A 21625-nucleotide genomic window follows, 5' to 3' on the forward strand; every position below is an offset into this window, starting at 1 on the left:
TCCCTTCACAACTTCCTCTCACTTTCCTCTTTATATATGATAACATGCATGTTAATTGTTAATTTGTTGCTATAGGTAGCATTTTATTTTATAAGAATGAGAATGTTTTCTTTTTCTTGATAAGACCTTTAATCAGATGTTTCAGTTTTTGAGTTCTAGATATGAAAAAGAAAATCGTTAGAAAGCGTTTTCGCTAGTAAACCCTACGCGATACGAATTTAAATTAATCGGCTTCAATACAAATATCGAGCTGAGAAACAAAATTTTTCAATAAGACTGTCTCAACTCATTATCCAATTACAACCCTATTTTTCAAAAAAACATTGAGATTTGTTGAAAAAACAATTTAATGTTATAAGGAAATTTTGGGATCATATGAATACTTTTCCACAAGAAAATTCAATTAATGGCAGTATTTATAGACTACTACTTAATCCAGAAGGACTAAAAGAAGAAAAATTCAGTAGGTCAACAGCCAATGGTATTTGTAGTGAAAAAAAATATTAAAAATATTTTTTTTTTCGTCGATGTTCGATATCTATATTTAAAGTTATCGTATCTACGAGCTCGAGAAAAACATGAAGGAATTTTGAGAACACATTAGAGGCAGGCCATCCATAAAACATACACAACTAATTGAATCTTTAATCAAATATTTGAACTAAACACACTAAACTACAAAGTGGTTTGATCCTAATTAAAAAAGTTATCTACTTAACTTTGTTAATGAGAAATTCAAAGGAGAATTCAAGTAAAGATTCCTTAGACTCATAATGAAATTAGTAATCTTTAATGTGTGACTAATAATTAAAGATAAATTAGTATAATTAATTAATCCAATGGGATATTTGTCAAAAAAAAAAAAAGACCCTTTTCATTGGACATTTGTCTACATAAATTGGATTAAAGATGGTCCCCCAATTGAAAATTTGTTACCCTTAATTTTGGGGCAATTTTTCCCACATATTTAAGTTTCCCTATAATGTTGGGTCTACCTATCACCTAATCTTATCCTCTCTTTTTTCTTTCTATATTCTGACTCCTTCGTATAGCTTCGATTAAATCTTTATCAGATATTACAGAATTTATTTAGGGATCACACTATAAACGTGATTTTCTTCATATTCAAAACTTGAATAGAAAATTTCTGATTAAAGGTGGAATAATCTCATCATTGCACCATAACTCATATTCGTAATCTAAAAATTATTTGAAGGGAAACTTCTCTTTTCCTTTTCCTTTTTTTTTTAATAGCACTTTTAGTTCCTTAGATTTGGGGGAAAATAATAATTAGTTTTAGTTTTAGTTCTCATGCTATTAGACTAAACACATTTAACTTTTAACTAATTTGAAAACGTATGTAGTTGATCATTTTCCTTGTGAGTGTTGACAAACTAATAACATTTTGTTATGTGTTTCATTATTTGATTACTCATTTATTATTTCATATTGGAGAATAATATAATTTTAGAAATAATTTAAATATAACATATAGTTTTTTTTTTTCAAATAAAGGTACTAAAAGCCTACATTGAAATTGGTTGAAGAAAATAGTTGCGTTTGAGTTATATATCACAAGATCAAAAGCATAATTTATTGACTGTTTTTTTTTTAAAGAAAAAATAAATTTTTCAAGTGAAATTTATTTATCAATATGAATTGCGATAAATGAATTAGATCTTTTTCTTCCAAATTTGAGATTTTTCATATGGAAAATTTTCATGGAAAGCGTTATCTTCAAAATATTTGCTCATTCAGTGAGCTTACAAATTCAAATTACTTAAATTTTACTGTAAATATCAAACATCCAAAATAAAAAATATAGAACATATTTTCAAATTTAAAGGTCTCAATTGGGTACCTTTAGGGATATAATGTACTAAAACTTTAGAAAAATTATAGAGAACTTTGTTCCTAAGCTAAAGTTCATTGTGGACCACTGTCCACAGTAATAATGTGATTTATTTTGTATAACTTTTATCCATCTGTATTATATTGGGTTAAAACTCAACAATTTTTTTTAAAAAAAATTATGTTTTCTCTAGATGAATTTAAATTTTTTATTGTATTATACAAAAATTATTTACTTCTATTAGGTTACTTTTATCTGAGAAAATCGTAAAAAGATTATCACAACTTAACTTTTTCTAAAATAATTTTATAGCGCGAGTTAAATTTGTGAGATAAGTAGAATATTTCGCACATATTATTTAAGTAAGTAATTTGTTTTCAAATCTATATAGAACATATATATTAGTGTGAATTTATCACATTCAATTTATGCTAAAAAATCATACTTTTCTTTTTGGCCACTTTAAAGATGAAATGGTTTGTATTATTCATTTTGAAAAAAAATCATTACATTATTTTATTTTTTAGTCATGAAAAAAAACACATTATTTTAGTTGGCCCCTCTCTATCTCACATGCTTTCAATTCTATCCTATTTCCACGAGTACTATATTCCGTAGTTTTAACTAAAATTGGTAGAGTATTACAACAAATAAATAATTCAATTAATTCAAATATAATCTTATAAATGATATCTCAAGGAAGTAGAATTTATCGATCTTATTACTACTTAATATAAATAGAGGGATTCTGCTTTTAAATAATTCTCCAACTTAAGTAAAACATATTAATTAATGTCAAAAACTATAAAATTAAAAATCGAAATATATATAGGGAGAAATTAGTGTTGTTTCATGGCCACACACTTTAAGAAAAAACTTTAGAAAATAAGAATAATTTTTTTTTTTTTTAAAAAAAAGAAGAAGTTAGCTTCACGCTGCATGAGATTTGATTTTCCTTGGATTTGTTTTAATATGTTTGGCACTAGCAGGAAGTGATAATTATTAAAAAACTATTGTGGTAGGTAAGGATATTTTTGTTTGGTTTAAAATAAAAGGTTTCGAAAGGAAAATAATATTTAATTTAAATTTATCGAATTCTAAATTGAACATCAGAAAACAAAATAAAAGATAAAAAATCTTTTAAATTACCTAATCATATTTTTATTTTCTTTTATATTACTAGTGTAGTATCTATGTCCACTTTAACTTTTGAAAAAGGGAATAAAGAAATACTAGAAGAGTTCACTTTATTTTTCCATCGTTAAATTTTCACAAATGATAATAGTTTCTAGTTACGTATAGATTTGCGAATAAAATTATTTGAATTATAATTTTTGAATTTGTTTAGCTTCTATTTAGGTGGGATTAAATAAATTAAGTTTAAAGTGCAAATTTATAATAGAATAAATTGTATATCTAACTAAACAAAATAGAATTTTTAACTTTAGAACATCTCACTTTATTGATTATTTCATGAACTAACGGTATATATATATATATATATATATATATATATATATATATATATATATTTATCTAACAATATATTTTTTGGATATTTTCTAATAAATTAGCTTGTTGAAAAGATGCATGATAGGAAACAGTTTAATTAAAATTTTGAGAAGTTTTTAATTTTTTTCATACGAAAGTATTTTTTTTCTTTCAAATTCAATCAAAATATCTATCTAAACAACTACTAATTGCTTAGCATTTTTAGTGTGAAATTTCAACAAAGAAAATTATAATTTTTTAATAGTGTATATTATGTTGACACATCTTTATCTCTTCGGAAAAAAAAAAAGTTTTTTGTTAATAAAAAACATATTAGACTGTAAATCACATTAATGAAATGTGTTTTATGCCTTTTGGTAATTTAAGTGAAAAACATAAATTAAAGTAACAAGAAAAAGAAATCTTATAACAAAATGCATGTTATTTATTATACATAGTATAATATTCTATTTGATATTATTTATAAAAGAAATCATGAAATTAATAATATGAGTAATATTCTTATACTTATATATTTTATTTAATATTATCTAAATACTATATAGTGCGTGTTATTTTCAAGATAACAAGTGAAAAATAGCATCCGTTTCTTTTTGTTTCAAAAATTTTAATTATAAGATGTAATAATGGTAATTCTACCTGTTTATGTCAAAGTTAGTTGACACGCATAATTTGGTTATTTAAGGATGAATTTAATTTGATTAAAAAAAGTGATATATATTTTTATAGTCAAAAAAATTATTAAGGGCCGTTTAGCAATTCTATATGAAATCAAGAAATAATATCATAAAATTTGAATATGAAAATATGAGATATGAAATTTTAATGTTATATATTTTTTTCATAAATATAAGAATATTATTAGTTAAAAAATTATTAAAATAGCTTTGATTGTTAATTTAATTTTACCAAATAAATAAAAAATAATAAAATCGTATAATATATTATTATATTGTTATTTGCTCTCCACTTAATAAACAGTTTTATCTAACTTTAAATCAATAGCTGAACATAAATTATAGTGTATTCGTTTTTAATATTACTCAACAATGAGTTGGTGTGAGTTAAAGTAACTATATATTGGTTAGAATAAAAAAATTTATATTGATGAAAATAATGTAACGATGTCATTATAAATTTTATAACATATAAAGTAAATAGTTGATAGACATAAAATGTGAGGTTGTTTTAACAAAATATAATATGTAGATCAATTTTTGTATTAAAAATATCTCAAATCATGAATAGACTATGGAGTTTTCTTATCATGCTTTTTAAAGAACATAGAATTATTAGATGAAATCGACGTAAAAACGTATATTTAAATACTAATTCAATTTTACGATATCATATCATGATATGATATTGCATAACTAATTACAAATTTATTAAAAAAATATTCCAATGAAACACCTTACTACAAAATTGCTTAATAATAATTATATCAGTTACGTCAATATCTCCGATAATATTTTTGAAATAAAAATAGATAAAAGAAAACATTGAAACAAAGATTTGTCAAAAGTACCCAAAAATGGGAAACAACTACTAATGATGTTATTATGCCTCCACGTGTCCATCATCCCCTATGTTTCTGCCGCACATCAAGGCTATCTTATGTTTTTGTCTCCCTATCTTCTTACTATATTTTTTATTTTTACCCTTTTCTAAAAATAATAATAATCCATTTTTATTGTACAATATATAATAATATAACGCGATATAATTTCGCGAAATATAATATAAAAGGATATTTATTTTAGTATTTTTGTAGTTTTCAATAATTATTATCATCTGGAGAAAATGAGAAAAGAATAATTTATTTATTTCAAAAATAAATAAATAATTTAAGATAATTATTTAAAAATTTAAAATAATTTAAATTTTGAACACGGGATGAAATATATATATATATATATATATAAAATTAAAATAATTTAGATTCTGAGCACGGAATGATATATATATATCAACATGAAATATGTATTCACATTTCGCCATTTTCATCTTTTGAACGTGAATATTTATGTGACTAATAATTTTACTTCATACTAATAATTTTACTTCATATAATATAGTCATCCTAATCGCTCTACAGAATATATATTTTTTATTTTTTGTAACACCTTTTTACTATGCAAAACAAACTTCAAACTTCCAATTCGTTCATATATTTAATCTAAATCCCTTCGATTAAAAATTTATCTCCAAACCTCCGTCTTAGCGTTAACTTCATTCACCATGAATCAACATTACGTCCTTTGCATATACTTTCTTCATTCGAAATTGTTTGTCATATTGTGCTTATCGAAAGTCAATTTGTTTAATTTTCAAAGGTAAATTAGATTATATTAATTTGATATTTTAAACAAAAAAAATTAGATATTCTAAAACTATGTGAAAAGTACTATAAATTACAACTTTTTTGCATATTAATATGATCAAAAAATACATCTTAAAATGTTAGTCAAATTTTCTATAATTAACTCGAAAAATAGAAATCATGACAAACAATCCGACGGAGAGAATAACAAGCACCGCGATAATTTATCTTAATTTATCACGTCAATTCATTCATAACCAAGACAAATGAAATCTGAGTAAGAGCTAATCCTCGATGCTGATTCCGAGTCACTTCCCTCCAACCTCAGTATTTTTATTGAATCTCCCTCGATGCGCGAAATTAAATTTAATCGAAAACCAAAACAACTACAACTACAAAAGGTAATTAATTATGTAATTACTAAAGCAATTATTTTTTCAAACTGTTTTTTTCTTAAATAATAATAAAATGGTCCAGCTCAGAGAACCGCGTTTGCTCCATTACTATCATTTTCAACATATTAATGCCTTTATCTTTAATTTATCGTTTCATTTTATCGCGATAAAATGATACGAAGCCGTTAAAGTCAATATCTCGGCTTAATGGCTCTAGTCAACTTTTTGACTTTGATTATACTAAGATGTTTATTTTGTTCTGGCATTTTTATATATTTTTTATACAAAAAAAAAGAGTAAAAACTTTTGATTGTAATAAAATAAAAACTCATAGAAATTTACTTCTCAAAAGTTAGAAAATATATTTTTTAATTGTATTTTGTTGATAATTTTCAATGGAAAATTAGAGCAACAAAATATTTTCAATTTTTTCTTCTACGAAAGTAAATGTCAAAATGGAAATAAAACATTATAGTTATTTTGTTTATTTACTTTTATTCAAAAGGAAAAATTAATGATAATAATTCTAGGTCGTAAATCTTATTTTTAAAATAAATTTTAAAACGGAACATAATTAAACTCTTTTTAGAACACATTATAATAATATTTACAGAAATTTTATTTATTGCAAAGAGGGCATTAATGTATAGTGTAATAATTCTGATTAATAAGAAGTTGAAGTGTAATTTGCAATATTTATAGTTGACATTAGAGTCAATAATGTCATAATTAATCAAATGAAAGAATTACATCATTAGTTTCTAATTAATAATTAGAACAAATAAGATGAAAATGTATTAAGTGAACGACCTTTAATATATAGTTGAATTTACAATACCGATCTATTCAAAGTATTCATTTATTAAATAATAAAGTTGTTGTTTATCGATAATTACAAATTAATAACTGAAAATGATATGACATCGTTTCTTTACTAGGCTTAATTATTGAAAAATGTATAGCTTGTCAGTTATTTCAATATTTTATTAAAATAATTAATATATATTTATTCAAAAAGTCACTCGCGTAAAATTATTAATGAAAATAATTTATTTATTATATAAATAAAAAAAACAAAAATTATCCTCATAGGGTTGAACGCAATTATTGTTTTTTTTCTTATTTAAATGACATACATTTTGACAATAAGAAATAATTAATGTTTTTTGCTTTAAATCTGATCAGTAAATTCAAAAGATCAAATGCTAGAGATGTTTAAAAAACCTCCCAATTTACACTTTATAAAATTTTACTTGTTAAGTTTAAGTAATGCTATTTAATTAATATAAACTTAAAATATTATTATTAGTATTATTTTCTCATTGGCCAGAAAAAAAAACTTTTAGTCCAACTCGTCAATTTTTCCCCGATATATTAAACATCCGCTATTTTATTTTTAAAATATAAGTCACTATATATTATATACGAAAAAAAGAAAAACAAGAATAGAAAAATATGCCTTTGAGAAAAAGAAGAAGAAGAAAAGAACAAGTCTTGCTTTTTCATAAATGTGAAGATAATTAAAGGGTGTTTGACGTTGAAGTTGGATTTGTGTATTGATAAAAAAAATTTATGAGAAGTAACAAAAAATTTTAATATATTTTTAAAATTTTCTATATTTTAAAATTGATAAAATCGTTCAATATGAATAATATAATTAATTTTTTTCTAAAAAGTAATATTTTAAAATCTTCTCAAATAAATACTCGTATAATATTACAGATTAAATTCACGTATGAGCAACTACATATTATTACAAATATTTTTTTACTTTTTTTTAATTGAAATTGGAGTCGTGTTTTGATTATGATTTTCGTAAATTACACTTGATAGTTTGAATAAACATTTCCTTAAAACTATAGTGTAGTGAAACAAGTTTATATATATATACGCACGTATATATAACTAAGGTACAATTTGATTGAAAATGAAAACTACAGTGCAGTGAAACAAGTTTTTAAATGTTCACCAAATTTTAAATACAACTTCAAGTAATATTTGAGAAAAAATATAATAGAATATGTGAGCATATACAAGTAGTGATAAGATTAAGAATGACGATATTCGAAATAAAGTGTATAAGAATGAACTTTCTGATAGACAAGATGAAGAATGTTAGACTAATATAATCTAGACATGTGAAGAAGAGAAACACACACATCTCATTAGTTATAGTATGTAGAATAGATCGATGAAGTATTAAAGTGAAGTGATTAAACAAGACATGACTGAACTTCAGGTTACCAAGAACCTAACCTTAGATAAAAAGATGTGTAAGACGTGTATTAGGATAGAAAGTTAGTATCAATGGAGTGTTGTCTTGCTTTATACGGTTTTAGGTGTTTGTTGTTGTACTAGCTGTAATATTATAGTCTGCTATTTAGTGCGTTTTGATCGTCACATTATTTTTCTTTTCTTGTCAAATTTGCATCGCTCCTCCAATATTTTAGTACTCCTCACTATATACCTACTCATTTTTGTAATTGATTTTATTACACTTGAACCAATAATATTTTAGATGAGATTTACCTAAATTCTATTCTTCTCATATCTCATTTATGAAATATCATTGAATATGTCATTATTATTTAATTTTTTATGATCAAATGTCAATTTCAAACTAAAGTAAGTAAATAATCTATCTCTATTTAACTCTTTTTTTCTCCCTTTAAATTATGATTTTTATTTTTATTTTCCAATCTTTTTTTTCCACCTTTTTTTTTTCAATCTTCAATCAATTAGAAAAGAGGACAAAGCTCTTTCCTTTCTCTCTCTCTCCCTCTCACACATTGTTGTGTGTTTCCATGGTGAATTGATGCCACCAAAGCACAAAGTGGTCATCCCCACTCCCACACAACTCTTCTTCTTCAACTAACACAACATCTTTCTCACTTTTTTGTTTTCCCTCTTTTTCATCTTTAGGGTTTTCCTTTTTATTTTTTTTATTTTTTCAACCATTCACAATTCAACTGTGTTTTACCAACAACCCAACTTATCTGATTTCACTTGGTAAACCAAATATTTATCTTTTGTCCATTTTGGGTTTTGTTGATTTGGCACAGAGCAAGCAGAATTAGGCATTCTTGAATCATTTTTTGAGGTAAAGTTTGAGTCTTTATTGTTATTGCTTTTACTTTTTTTCTGTTCACAGTTCAACTGTGTGTTATTCCCAACAACCCCACTATCTGATTTCACTAGGTAAACATAATACTCATCTTTTTTTCCTTTCTGGGGTTTGTTGATTTGGTACTCAGCAAGAAGAATTAAGCATTTTTGAGGTACAGTTTGAGTCTTTTCTGTTAAATAGTCAGGTTTAGTTTTTGGGATCGGCTGATATTAGGAATTGATGGTTTTCTGATTTTTTTAAAAAGAAAAGAAAACGGTCTTCTTTTGATATAGCTTGAACTACTTTGCTCTTCTTTTAGAGCATTTTGTGTTATTGATTGTTAAATTATTAGTTTTTGTGGTCTTAATTGAGCAATATATTTTTGAGTGTTATAAAATTAGAAAATGGATATGTTTCTTATGGATGCCAAATGGATATTACATATAGACATTTGGTTTGAAACCAATGGGGTCCTTTTATTTGTTATAAAATTTTTCTGTTATCTGATTTAATTAATGGATTCTCTGTGTTTCTTGATATATTGAGGATCTGTCTTATGTGCTATTTACTTCCCATGTTGGTTTTTGATGGACAAGCAATTTTGGAGTACTAGATTTCTACTGTGTGGTTATTTGGAATCCACTTTTTAGATTTTTTTCTTTGTTCATGGAATGAGTCTTATTGTCCCCTTTTTTGTTAATTGTTTTTGGGATGGTAGTGCTGTATGAGATATACTAAGTCTCTAACTGTGAATATCATGTAAAGTGTATTATCTTACTAACCATTATTAAAAGAAGTCGAGCTAAATGAGAATGCAAAAGGTTTTGATTGAGTTTTAGTTGCCTGTAATGGCTAGTTTCTCTGTGCAAATATGATGCTTCTCCTTGATTGATTTTTTTTTTCATTTTTCCATTTTTCCATCAGGCAGAGCATTCAAAAATTGGTTCCTTATGGTGTTCCAAAGTTCGCTTTATAATTGATTACTAGAATACTTGTTGTCGAAGGAAGAAAAAGTTGCTCTTGCAGAGTTCTATCTCTTGTGATTATTTCTCCTATCTTTAGTAAGTTGACTAAGGTGGAGGATGGAGTCTGCCAAACGATGGTTCTGTAAGCTTGGCAAGAAAGATAAGCCTAAGCCTCCCAAGAAGCAGGAAACTACTAGTAATGGGAAAGAAGGGTCGAAATTGTCGCCTCATGAGGAAGCACCTTCAACTGCCACTAAACAGAAAGTTGCAGCTGCCAAGCAGTACATAGAAAAACACTACAAGGAACAAATGAAGAGCTTGCAGGAGCGTAGAGAGCGGTATGTTAGTCTTTCTTCTTCTGATAAATGACGGTGAATTAGTATCAGAATTTACTGGGATTTGATAGATTTTATAGGCAAATTGTAATGATACAGACGACTAGTTTTAGACTAGTTTTTGACAGCTTCACCATCGCTCTTTTTATGAGCTTGTAATCACCCCTCCAGCACTCTCCAGGTGCTGCTTTTGATATGAATACAAGATGTTACCTTAATTAAAAAAAGACAGAAACTAGAGTTGACGATTTGAGCTGCTTATTTGTTGTCCGTGATTATCTACAGTTGTAACATCTCATCTGTAATACAAATATCTATGTATGATATGCATGTAAAGTAATATACGGAGTCATCATTCATCAATTAATTGTTATCCTGATTTTACTGATAAAAAGTTTCCGTTCAACCTTGTTGCTTCTGTGTTCATATGATCTCTTTTATTAAGTTGTCCTAGTGCTTCTGAAAACCTATTGGTAGTTGGTGAACTGCTGATCTACATATCATGCCCTTAACCCCTACTTCATAGACTCAACATTTGCATTCAATGTTTACTTAATCTCTTTTATTGAGTCAGTCAATTTTTTCAAGAAACTTTTGATTGTTGGTGCATCTGCCGTTCTACATGCCCTGCATTTACATTCACTCATTTGTAGTCTGGCCAACCAACATTTGCTCTGTTCGACTCATTGCTTGCTACTGTAGAGATTGTAAGCACATTTTGCGTGACTTGTCTTGAGAGTTGATTATTGAATTTCCTCCAAAGTTCAGATAAACACTCTTCTGCCATCCTTCATTCTTTTAGAAAATACTTATCTTGGAAGTTTTTGAAGCTCTCTGTGGCCATCAACGAAAATCTTGAGTTTATGGTGATCCTCCTTCATATGATGTGCGTCTTTTACTAGTTAAGGATTATGCTCACTGTGCCATCTGCCCATTATTGCATCTTTTTTCATGTTCATTGTGCTTTAAATGAATTGTGCATACAAAAATCAATTCGTCTTGATGAATAATCTTTGTTTGCTTTGTTGCAGACGCAATATGCTTGAAAAAAAATTAGCTGATGCTGAGGTTTCCGAGGAAGAGCAGAGCAATTTACTGAAGTACCTTGAGAAAAAGGAGACAGAATTTATGCGCATTCAAAGGCATAAAATGGGTGCTGATGATTTTGAGCCTCTGACAATGATTGGAAAGGGTGCATTTGGGGAGGTCTCTTTCTTCATCTCTTACCACATGCACACATCCTTTGTCCCTTTGTATATCTGACCAGCATAATGGTCAAAGAAAACTGTTGTCAGCTTGTACCTTTTCCCCTCGGGGTTCGAGCATCTTTGTGTGAAATAAACTTTAATATAGATTGAGGTAAGGGCACTCAAGGGTGTGGCCTAGTGGTCGATAAAGTGGGTTGCGAACCATGAGGTTACGCGAAAACACACTGTGATTTCTTTCCACATCTTTGCTGGTGGGAGGTAGCAGGTACCCTGTGGAATTAGTCGAGGTGCAGGCAAGCTGATCCGAGTGTCATGGTTGTTTTCTACAGCATACATACAGACTCAGATAGTTGGAAAATTGGAACTCTTCCCTAATGAATTTATAGGTTCTTTTTCTCTTTGCTGGGGCAAACCAATTTCTTCATGGTGGCAAGCTTTTGAGCTTTAATTAAGAAATGATAGAAATCAATAAGTTTTACTCATAGACCAGCCCCTTCCCTTCTCTCTTTTCATCATTCACCTGAATCAGAGATATAGATAGTTTTGGAGATTATATTCTTTTTGACCTTGTAACTTATTTTGTCTTTCTTCAGGTTAGAATATGCAGGGAGAAGGCAACTAGTCATGTCTATGCCATGAAAAAGCTAAAGAAGTCAGAAATGCTTCGTAGAGGCCAGGTAAAAAAAACACAGGTTTGTTGATAGTTACCAGGTGAATATTTATGCTGTGTACTAATTTCTGCTTATCAACTGTGTTTGTTAGGTTGAACATGTTAAAGCCGAAAGGAATCTGCTTGCTGAAGTGGAGAGCAATTGCATTGTTAAGCTATATTGCTCCTTCCAAGATGAGGAGTATCTTTACCTAATAATGGAATATCTTCCTGGTGGAGATATGATGACTTTGCTGATGCGCAAGGATACTTTAACAGAAGATGAGGCCAGGTTTTATGTGGGGGAGACCGTCCTTGCTATAGAATCTATCCATAAACACAATTATATTCACAGGTGGATATGAAATTTTGTTTCTGTGTTACGTGATTGTAGTGGCCTATCGAAGTGTTCCCTTTTTTTCCTTTTCTCCATTGTTTTCTTATCCAGGAGGAATGATCTCTTCTATTCAAAATCTGCAGAGATATCAAGCCTGATAACTTACTACTTGATAAACATGGACACATGAAGTTATCAGATTTTGGATTGTGTAAACCGCTGGACTGCAGTAATCTTCAGGAAAAGGATTTCACAGCGGCAAATAAGTTAAGTGGCGCTCTTCTAAGCGATGGACGCCCAGCCCCTCCAAGGCGCACTCAACAGGAGCAACTATTGCATTGGCAGAAGAATAGGAGGATGCTTGTGAGTTCCTTATTACAATCATGATAAATGAACCTTTCATTTTCAATTTCTTAAACACAACCGTACTGCCTTCCCTCTGATGCCCTTTAAAGTAAAAATATTAGAATAGGAGAGAGAACATAATCTGCATCAGAGCCATCATATATATATATGTGTGTGTGTATTTGTGTGTTCCCTTTGGTAGTTCTTTTAGTTTTCCATGGATAACAGTAGCTGGGAAAAATCCTCCTTTCTTCGCTCCACGAATGAGAGAGAAAGTCAGTTAGAGAGATGGAACCTGCTATACCACTTTGGGGTTGGAGTAGAGATTATGTTCAACAGCTGAATTTCCTAGCGGTTTAGGATTGGTGAATTGACTAAGAATGTGATATACCCCTTTAGGTCGTGGAGGATGTTGCACACCTCTGTGTTGTGAACTGGTGCATGAATGACTCTTAAAGTTACTACTGAGGACAAAAAATCTTGCAGTAAAGTGAACTGTCATTCTCTCTCCTTGTCACCTCCTTTCTCTGATCAACTTCTCTCTCTCTTATTAGTTCTCTATAATCACTTCTCTTGGTCTCATGATTTGTCAACAGAGTTTACTTTTCAATACTTGAGTGTGATATGCTCCATGGCTATGCACTCCCTCTAGTTACTATTTTCATATCCTCTCTTCTGATCCCTATTTCATATCTCAAGTAGTACCTTTAACTGGACCTTAGCAGCTGGACTGGGTCTGGAAGTATTTGGTTGATTCCTTTTTGATGTTCTTTTTGTACAATTTGGTAAGAGTTCTTCCCTTATCCCTGCTTCTGTTTAGGAGGGGACAGTGCCAAATGGTTATTTTATGTAGCTCCTTGTATTCATTACATGTAATCATTTTAACACAATGAAGTACTGCAGGCTTATTCCACTGTTGGGACACCTGATTACATTGCTCCAGAGGTTTTATTGAAGAAAGGATATGGATGTGAATGTGATTGGTCAGTATCTTCGTATTTTGTTCTCTTTTTCTAGTCAAAGCTTATATGGTTTTATTACATTTTCCGTGTATTCCTCTCTCAGGTGGTCACTTGGTGCGATCATGTATGAAATGCTCGTGGGGTACCCACCGTTCTATTCTGATGAACCTATGTCCACCTGTAGAAAGGTAAGAACTGGAATTTGCTCCTTGGGTCTTCTTAAAAGTCTTTAGTGTTTGCAATCTACTGGTTGTTATCTCTGCCCATTCATACCTCTGGTCTTGTTACTTGTGCCGTAGCTATTTTTTTGTTTGACTTCAACTTTTGGGTTATGTTGGAGACTTCAGATATTCTGGTGTTTCAGTTAGTTAGTGTTCTGGTTTGGGGTACAAAACGTCTGACCTGCTTCTAATTATTAGATTGACGAGGATATTACTAATAGAAATTCAATAGTCCGCCAATAAACTTGAACTTTTTACCTAGATAACATTCAAAGACTGCTCTATGGGCCATGTCTAAGTTGCTAAGAGACCTGGAAATGTAATTGTTTGTCTGAGCACAGTGAGCAGTTTGGTATGTGAAGGAAACACTTGTCGGCTATTTGCTTGGAATCATTATAATTCATTCAGTGTCTCACTTATATGGAAAGGACCAAGAGGAAGTAATACAGTTCAACATTATCATTATGCATTTGAGTCATGCCTATCTAAGTTTTATGGTGCAGAATCTCATGCTCAGTTTTGTTCATCCAGAGTCTGAGACACCAAATATCCTTGGGCAGAAGCCTATATTCGAGAAATTTATTGGAATTGTAGAAACTGGATGACATGTAGCCTTGTGTTTCCACTATATATAGATGGTCTATATGTGCATTTCAATATTTACGAACTTAATATCTCAGCAGTTCACACAAGTCAACCTGGAATGAATGCATTCTTATGACATCTTTCTAGGCACATAAGTATCTGTATAGGAAAAACAAGTTTTAAATGGATTTGCTGCATGACCAATTTTAGACTACAGGGAGAGAGGTTCAATCACTATTCAGTGATTGGATCTTGATACCTATATGTTCTTGTTTGACATGCATAGCCATTTCACTGTGACATAGGGGTAAGGTCCAAAAAAATCTGTCACGTTGTCTAAACATGATTATTGCATTTAGCAACATTTGCCCAAGATGACTTCTAAGCGTTCTCTTCGTGCTGATTTTAATCTTGCTCTTCTCACACTTTTCAACCATTGAAATGCCACACTGGATCAGCTCTATTGCATCAATTATAATGTATATAACCTTTGGTGAAAACTTGGAATATTTGCATCAAATATTGTAGCTTTCCAACTTTAAGTTCCATTGTGATTCGTTGTTGTTGACAATTAACTTTTGTCTTGTTACAGATAGTAAATTGGCGGACTCATCTTAAATTTCCTGAAGAGGCAAAACTGTCTCCAGAAGCAAAAGATCTCATATGTAAACTCTTGTGTAATGTGGAGCAGAGACTTGGGACCAGAGGTGCTGATGAAATAAAGGTACTTGGTGTATTCAATGTGAAATCCCGTGAACACTTAGAATGGGATTGAACTTGGACAAAATTTAATTGGTTAACTGTCCTTCAGGCTCACCCATGGTTCAAAGGTGTTGAATGGGATAAACTTTATCAAATGAAAGCTGCATTTATTCCAGAAGTTAATGGCGAGTTGGATACTCAGAATTTTGAGAAGTTTGAAGAGGTATGCGGGGCGCTGCTCACTCTTTTTTCCCCATCAATGCTACTGTAACCTTTTTGGTGCTATTCTTATTTGCTTGTTTCTCATGTTTTCTTTTGCAAATTTGATTTGCAGGGCGACAATCAAATTCCAACTGCAGCAAAATCAGGTCCATGGAGGAAGGTTAGTTCCAATAAACTGCTAGTGAATTCATATTCATAGGTGCATGTTGAAGTGAGGTTAACATTGTCATTCTGCATTTGAATTATCAACTGATAGAGATGATTTTGGAAACTGCTAATGCATTCTGCAATTGAATAATCAGCTGATAAGAACCATTTATATGGTCTTTATTCTAACTTCACTGTGCATATGCAAACTTGAATTTTGGCTAGTTCTCTGGGAGTAGCCATTTGCTTTGTTTACTTATCACAGTCCAAATGCAGTTTGTAGATGACAAATTAGAATTCCTGTTTACTACTTCTCTATGTGACAATTGAGCCGAATTGACAGTGAAATCAAAACAGATATATCTGTTTGTTGAGCTGCTAATGATCATACAGAGGTGCTGGTTTTTTTGTAGATAAATTCTGTACTTTTTTAGAATTAAGTATACGGTTGGTTTTTTGTTTCCAAATCGAAAAAATCCATGTAGTTGAACTACTTCTGAGGCATTGTAAAGGATAATGGGTAAAAGACAGTTGATAGGTAAGATGCTGCCTCCTTTATCAGGAACTAGTTTGGTAATAAATTTGCGTATAGAACTGTTAGTATTGAGTAAGAGGAAAATATGTTTTTTTCCTTCTCGGAAAAAGATAAATAGAAAATGTTTCGTTTTGCTATTTATCATCTGCTAATTTGGTTCATCAACTTCTACTGCTGTTTTCATCATGCTGTCCTTGTAAGATTCCTGTCAGTGTTGAACCCTGTTTTGGCCCTTTTGTTTGTTGTTACAGATGCTCTCCTCAAAGGATGTCAACTTTATGGGTTACACTTACAAAAACTTTGAGATTGTGAATGATAACGATGTTTCTCAAATGGGTACTTATTCTGTCCTTGCAGTAGATTATAATCATTCGATTTATCTTGTTTGTCTTTTTCAGTTTGTGTTTGTTTTGAAATGTTTATTTCTGTTTTTCAGCTGAATTGAAGAAGAAGAGCAACAAAGCTAAGAGGCCTACTGTGAAGTCGCTTTTCAGTAGGATATCTGTCTTCCTTTTTAAAATTATCTGGTTTTCATAGTACTACTGTAGACTGGGATTATTACTTCTTTAAACATTGCTCCCTAGAAAAAGAGATGCAATAACTTAGGAACGGTGATAATAGTGCCATTTCTTCACTTGCTCGAGTGGTAGTCATTCTCAGGAAACCTTATCCCAGGAAATGAGTTGCAAACTTATACTGGATTGAAGCATCACTGTCCTTTATGTTTATAGATTTTAAGGAGTTGGAGGTGAAGAGAATTTTTTTGAATTTCCCATCATGGTGGTAATTTGTCGAAGGAAACAGCAGATATCTTTTTTGATGACCGAGAAATCCGTGAAGGACCAACCTTTAGGACTAACCGCAGCCTTTAAAACTCACGGATAATGGGTTCGCCTCTTAAATACCGGGATTAGTTTGCATGGTGCAGGGCTCGAAACTATGACTTATGTCACTAGTCCCTCGACGTTTGCCTCTTGAACTGAGCCCGGAGGCTCGAAACAGTGGATATTACTATCCATTTTTAAGAAAACATCTTCACCTCAGTTCCCAACAAGTTGGGGTCGGCTATATGAATCCTCAGTATCCCATAAGCTCAACTCCTGCCACCAATCTTCTTTCAAGAAAATGATCTGATAATTGGTTGGCGTTTTGTTTCCGATACCTTTACAGCATTTTGTCCATCTGTTTCATTTGTTCTTTCTCGTTTTTCTTCCTACTATTCTTATGCATCATGACAGAGGGTATTTGATATAGTTGGCAAGAAGAAACATGCTAATATATGTACTTTTATATGTTTGTAGGTGAGGATTCAGAAGCCACCGACTCTCAACAGGCTCATGGAAGTTTCCTTAATCTTTTACCTCCACACTTGGAATCCTCAAAGCAGGCTGAACAACTATAGCTACATCCAAAACTAATCTGTTAATAACTTCATGACCATAGCCAAACCAAAGTAAACAGGGGCAGCGCCAACCCCTCGTCAAGTCAATAGCTTTCGTTGTTGTGTTTTTATAACCTAGGTGTATTCCAAGTGTAAGTAAAGTATTCACGACGAAGGCAGTTTTGCAAATTCTGGTGCAACTGCCTTGGTTCATAGTTTGCGCTTGTTTTGTGTAAATTGTTTCTTGGAAGTACATATATCATTCTTTTTGTTGCTAGTTTGTAATTTTGCTTACTCACTAAGCTGCAGAAACTTGTGACCTTGTTCTTGTAATCTCTTTCAACTTTGGGTTTATTTATTTCAATAGCCCTATTCTCTATAGATGAATGTTCTTGCTGGTTTTTTCTATTATGGATCTTTGGTTCTCAACTTTCATTCTGTAATTTCTGTGCATTTGCTTTCTTTCAACAAAGATAATAGAAGAATGGAGAACAAGAATGTCTCTGGGAATATAACAGGTGTCTCGTGGAATTAGTCGAGGTCTAAATTGCAGTGATCCCAAACGGGAATCTAACGATTTCATTCACTTCACCAACAAAAGGCGAGGTAGCTTGGCGTCAGTAAAGACAAAACAAGACCCGAGGGTTTCTTTTACTAATATAGAGCATACCAATCTCAGAAACTAAACTGGTCAATGCGAGCTTGATACGCGAACACTAAAGAGAGAACCGGGGCAAATTTGCTTCGGTTAGGATTCGCCTTTGGGAATAATTAAACACTATGGTAAGTATTTATCGAAAACAATCTTTCTACCCTGTAAAGTTTGTGTATATCCTATCCTCGTCAAATCCCACCTGCGAGACTATACTTATCGACCTACATTTCAATAATTAGTGAGCATATATTATAATTGTGCAAAATCTAAAAGAAATAATATAGCACCAACAATCCCTACTTGTAATCACACTTCCAATTCCCAGCTTATGTAAATAATGAATCAATTACAACAAAAACAAAAAAGTTTTGTCCAAGTATCATTCTTATAATACAAAATAAAAGAAGAAGAAAAATTTAGGTTACAGCAAAATCTTGAAATGGTTTCGACTTGTAGAAAAGAACATGAACAAAACAACATTTTATCTGCTAGTACCAGAATTCTTGACTTGGACCACAACCTTGTTAATATTGAAAGTTAGTCCATGTTTGCGAGGGCGGATCCACGATAACTGTTAATAAGAAATTCATAAACTTTAAATCCTGAATTCGTCTCTATCTGTTTGTTTCAATAAAGTATGTTGTAGAACAAGGCGTTGATCCTGGTTTAGTCCGCGTTAAGAAGTGGCTGCAGTGCCTTGACCATAATTGACATGTTTGGTCTGAAAAGTGGCTCTTCTTGAATACAAAGTCCTACAAGAGCTGCCACCTGAGAAAGACATGAGCCAAATACTAGTGGTTACATAATGAGATAAAAAACTAAGCCTGTTTGCTTTACAAGAATCTTTTCAAATATGAAATATCAAGTAGAAAACCTTAGCAACTGCCTTTGTAGGGTACTCATTATTTAGTTTTGGATCAACACACTCTTGAACTTTATCATCACTTAATAGTGGAGTTGCCTGCATTGAATATGAATCAGTCTGATACAGAGGCACAAAATAGAGATAACCATAACTAACAATTCTACGTTGCTCGAACTCTTCAAAAATGTTGTTGCAACTCGTGCTGGATCCTCCAAAAGTACACTACTTTCAAATTTGGTCATCTGTGACGTTTTTGAAGAGTTCGAGCAACGTAGCTAACAATTAGGCAGGAAAAGGATAAGAGAATCTACCCATGTAACTAGACTTTGTTCCCCTTCAGGCATTGTATAATCAACTGCCTTCCTTCCTGTCAACAGTTCTAAGAGAACAACAGCAAAACTATAAACATCACTTCTGTCTGTTATCTTTTCTCCCAAGGCATACCTGTACCATAATTTACTTAACATCTTAGTATGACACGATTTTTATGCTAAGTTGAGGGTTCGAGTCACAATGGAGGATAAATGAGAATATGTTAGGCTTAGGACTTAAGGTTGATAATGCAAAAGGCTTACTCTGGACCATGGTAACCATAACTCTCCTGAACTCTAGTGGAATCCTCTGAAGACTGATTTGTTAAGTCGAAATCAGCAACTTTCGCGGTAAAATCATTAAACAGTAGTACATTGCTAGATCTGATATCGCGATGGATAATTGGTTCATCATGTTTGTGTAGATATTCAAGGCCACTAGCTACAGCACAAGCAATTTTAACTCTCTGATTCCAGGTAAGAACTAAACCAGGCTCAGCATTTTCTACTCCTTTTTTACCTATACAAACAGAACATCCAATAAATACTAATCATCCAATACAATTGCTAGGTCTGAATCTGAATGAACTATCGACGTACCATGTAAGACATCATGCAATGTGCCCATGGTTGCAGACTCGTAAACCAGGATTCGATTATTTGCTTCCAAGCAATAACCTAACAGTGTCACAAAATGCTCATGTTTAAGTCCTGACACCATTTGTACCTGTATACACAACAAGGATGTTAGAACATTTCGAGACATTGTTCTATTCGTTCCAAAATAGTAGTACTTGAACACAAACGATTCACCTGGTCTGCGAATACAGTATCTGATTCTGCAGAAGAATCAGTATCCAATTTCTTTATTGCTAGTTTCTGTCCATTGCTTAATGTCGCACCATAAAAGCGGCCATAAGACCCCTCAGCAATAAGACCTTTCTCCGCGAAGTTATCAGTCAGTATATTTATCTCATCCAACGACATGTCTGGACGTACCTCAATTGGTACAACTTCTTGAGGAGGAGCTTCATCTGACTCTCCTCCTTCATTAGCAAAGAAACAATGTACAAGACACAAGTAAGTAAATAAAAGTGTGTTTTCTCTCTAACAGCTTAAGCTTTTAGATCACATGATCACACAATTCAACAGTTTTCATCAACCTAACACGCGTAAATCAACACGATCATATCATATCCCATGCACTAATAAGTCGATTTAGATCACACGACTGAAGTCACATATCGACACTATGATAAAAAAGACCAGGTTCTTCAATTTCGTTCTTTCTTATAGACTCTACACTACTTTTTTTTTTTAAAAAAACTACTATGCTTTTTTCGTTGTTTTCTTTTACTTAGGTTTGATGCACTTGAGTCGAGAGTCATTCAGAAACAACCTTTCTACCTCCATGAGGTAATGGTAAAGCCTGCGTATACTCTACCCTTTAGACCACACTTAGTGGAATTTCACTGAGTATGTTATTGATCTTCTTTACTACGAGGGCTCGAAAATAATAAAAATTCACTAAGGAGTTCGGAAAATAAAAAAATAGTACCTAGACCTCTATAAATATATCTTATATATATATATATAGTGTAACTTTTTATAACACCATCGCCCCCTCCTAGATCCGCCCCTGCTCGGGATCTACACTATGATTTAGAACATAAGGACAAGAAACTACATATCAACAAATTGATGTAGAAGCAAGAAAAAAAAACTTAACTATGATTCCTACAAAAGAAAGATTCTTAACCTTGATTAGGGGAATGATGTAATGTATCTTTGATGAAATTGATGATAGATTTGATGGAACTAATGAAGACAATTGACAAAATTGCACTGATAATAAGGAAGCCATAGTTGACAAGATTTGATTCTAAAGAAGAAGACATTATTGTAATGTTTACAAATTTTTGGAGTTAATTTCTTTACTTTTTATACTACTAATGTTTTATTTTAGTCAAATAACAACTACACTATGATTGAATAATATAACAGCAATTTGC

General features: G+C 31.2%; 2 protein-coding genes across 3 annotated transcripts; one reads left to right on the plus strand and one right to left on the minus strand.

Moving 5' to 3' along the window:
* Positions 1–8620: 8620 nt before the first annotated feature.
* Positions 8621–18190, plus strand: LOC101254034 (uncharacterized). Of its 2 annotated transcripts, XM_004247690.5 has the most exons (15): positions 8758–9182; positions 9337–9360; positions 10113–10491; positions 11520–11694; positions 12290–12373; positions 12459–12700; positions 12826–13045; positions 13931–14010; positions 14093–14177; positions 15388–15519; positions 15607–15720; positions 15832–15879; positions 16653–16737; positions 16838–16894; positions 17703–18190. In XM_004247690.5, exons 3-15 carry the CDS (start codon positions 10271–10273, stop codon positions 17801–17803), a joined length of 1644 nt encoding a protein of 547 aa, XP_004247738.1. In that variant the 5' UTR covers positions 8758–9182; positions 9337–9360; positions 10113–10270; the 3' UTR covers positions 17804–18190. The 2 variants fall into 2 exon arrangements, with proteins under 2 accessions (XP_004247737.1, XP_004247738.1); XM_004247689.5 differs by lacking the exon at positions 9337–9360 and having other exon boundaries at positions 8621–9182.
* Positions 18191–18734: 544 nt separating this feature from the next.
* On the minus strand, positions 18735–21581 carry LOC101254531 (probable protein kinase At2g41970). The gene is made up of 7 exons (XM_004247691.5): positions 21373–21581; positions 20427–20659; positions 20214–20340; positions 19878–20133; positions 19614–19746; positions 19312–19398; positions 18735–19205 (listed from the first exon to the last, which is right to left on the minus strand). Exons 1-7 carry the CDS (start codon positions 21509–21511, stop codon positions 19104–19106), a joined length of 1077 nt encoding a protein of 358 aa, XP_004247739.1. The 5' UTR covers positions 21512–21581; the 3' UTR covers positions 18735–19103.
* Between the last annotated feature and the right edge of the window lie 44 nt (positions 21582–21625).

The sequence above is a fragment of the Solanum lycopersicum genome, chromosome 9 (genome assembly GCF_036512215.1).
Source record: "Solanum lycopersicum chromosome 9, SLM_r2.1".
Classification (NCBI taxonomy): Eukaryota; Viridiplantae; Streptophyta; class Magnoliopsida; order Solanales; family Solanaceae; genus Solanum; species Solanum lycopersicum.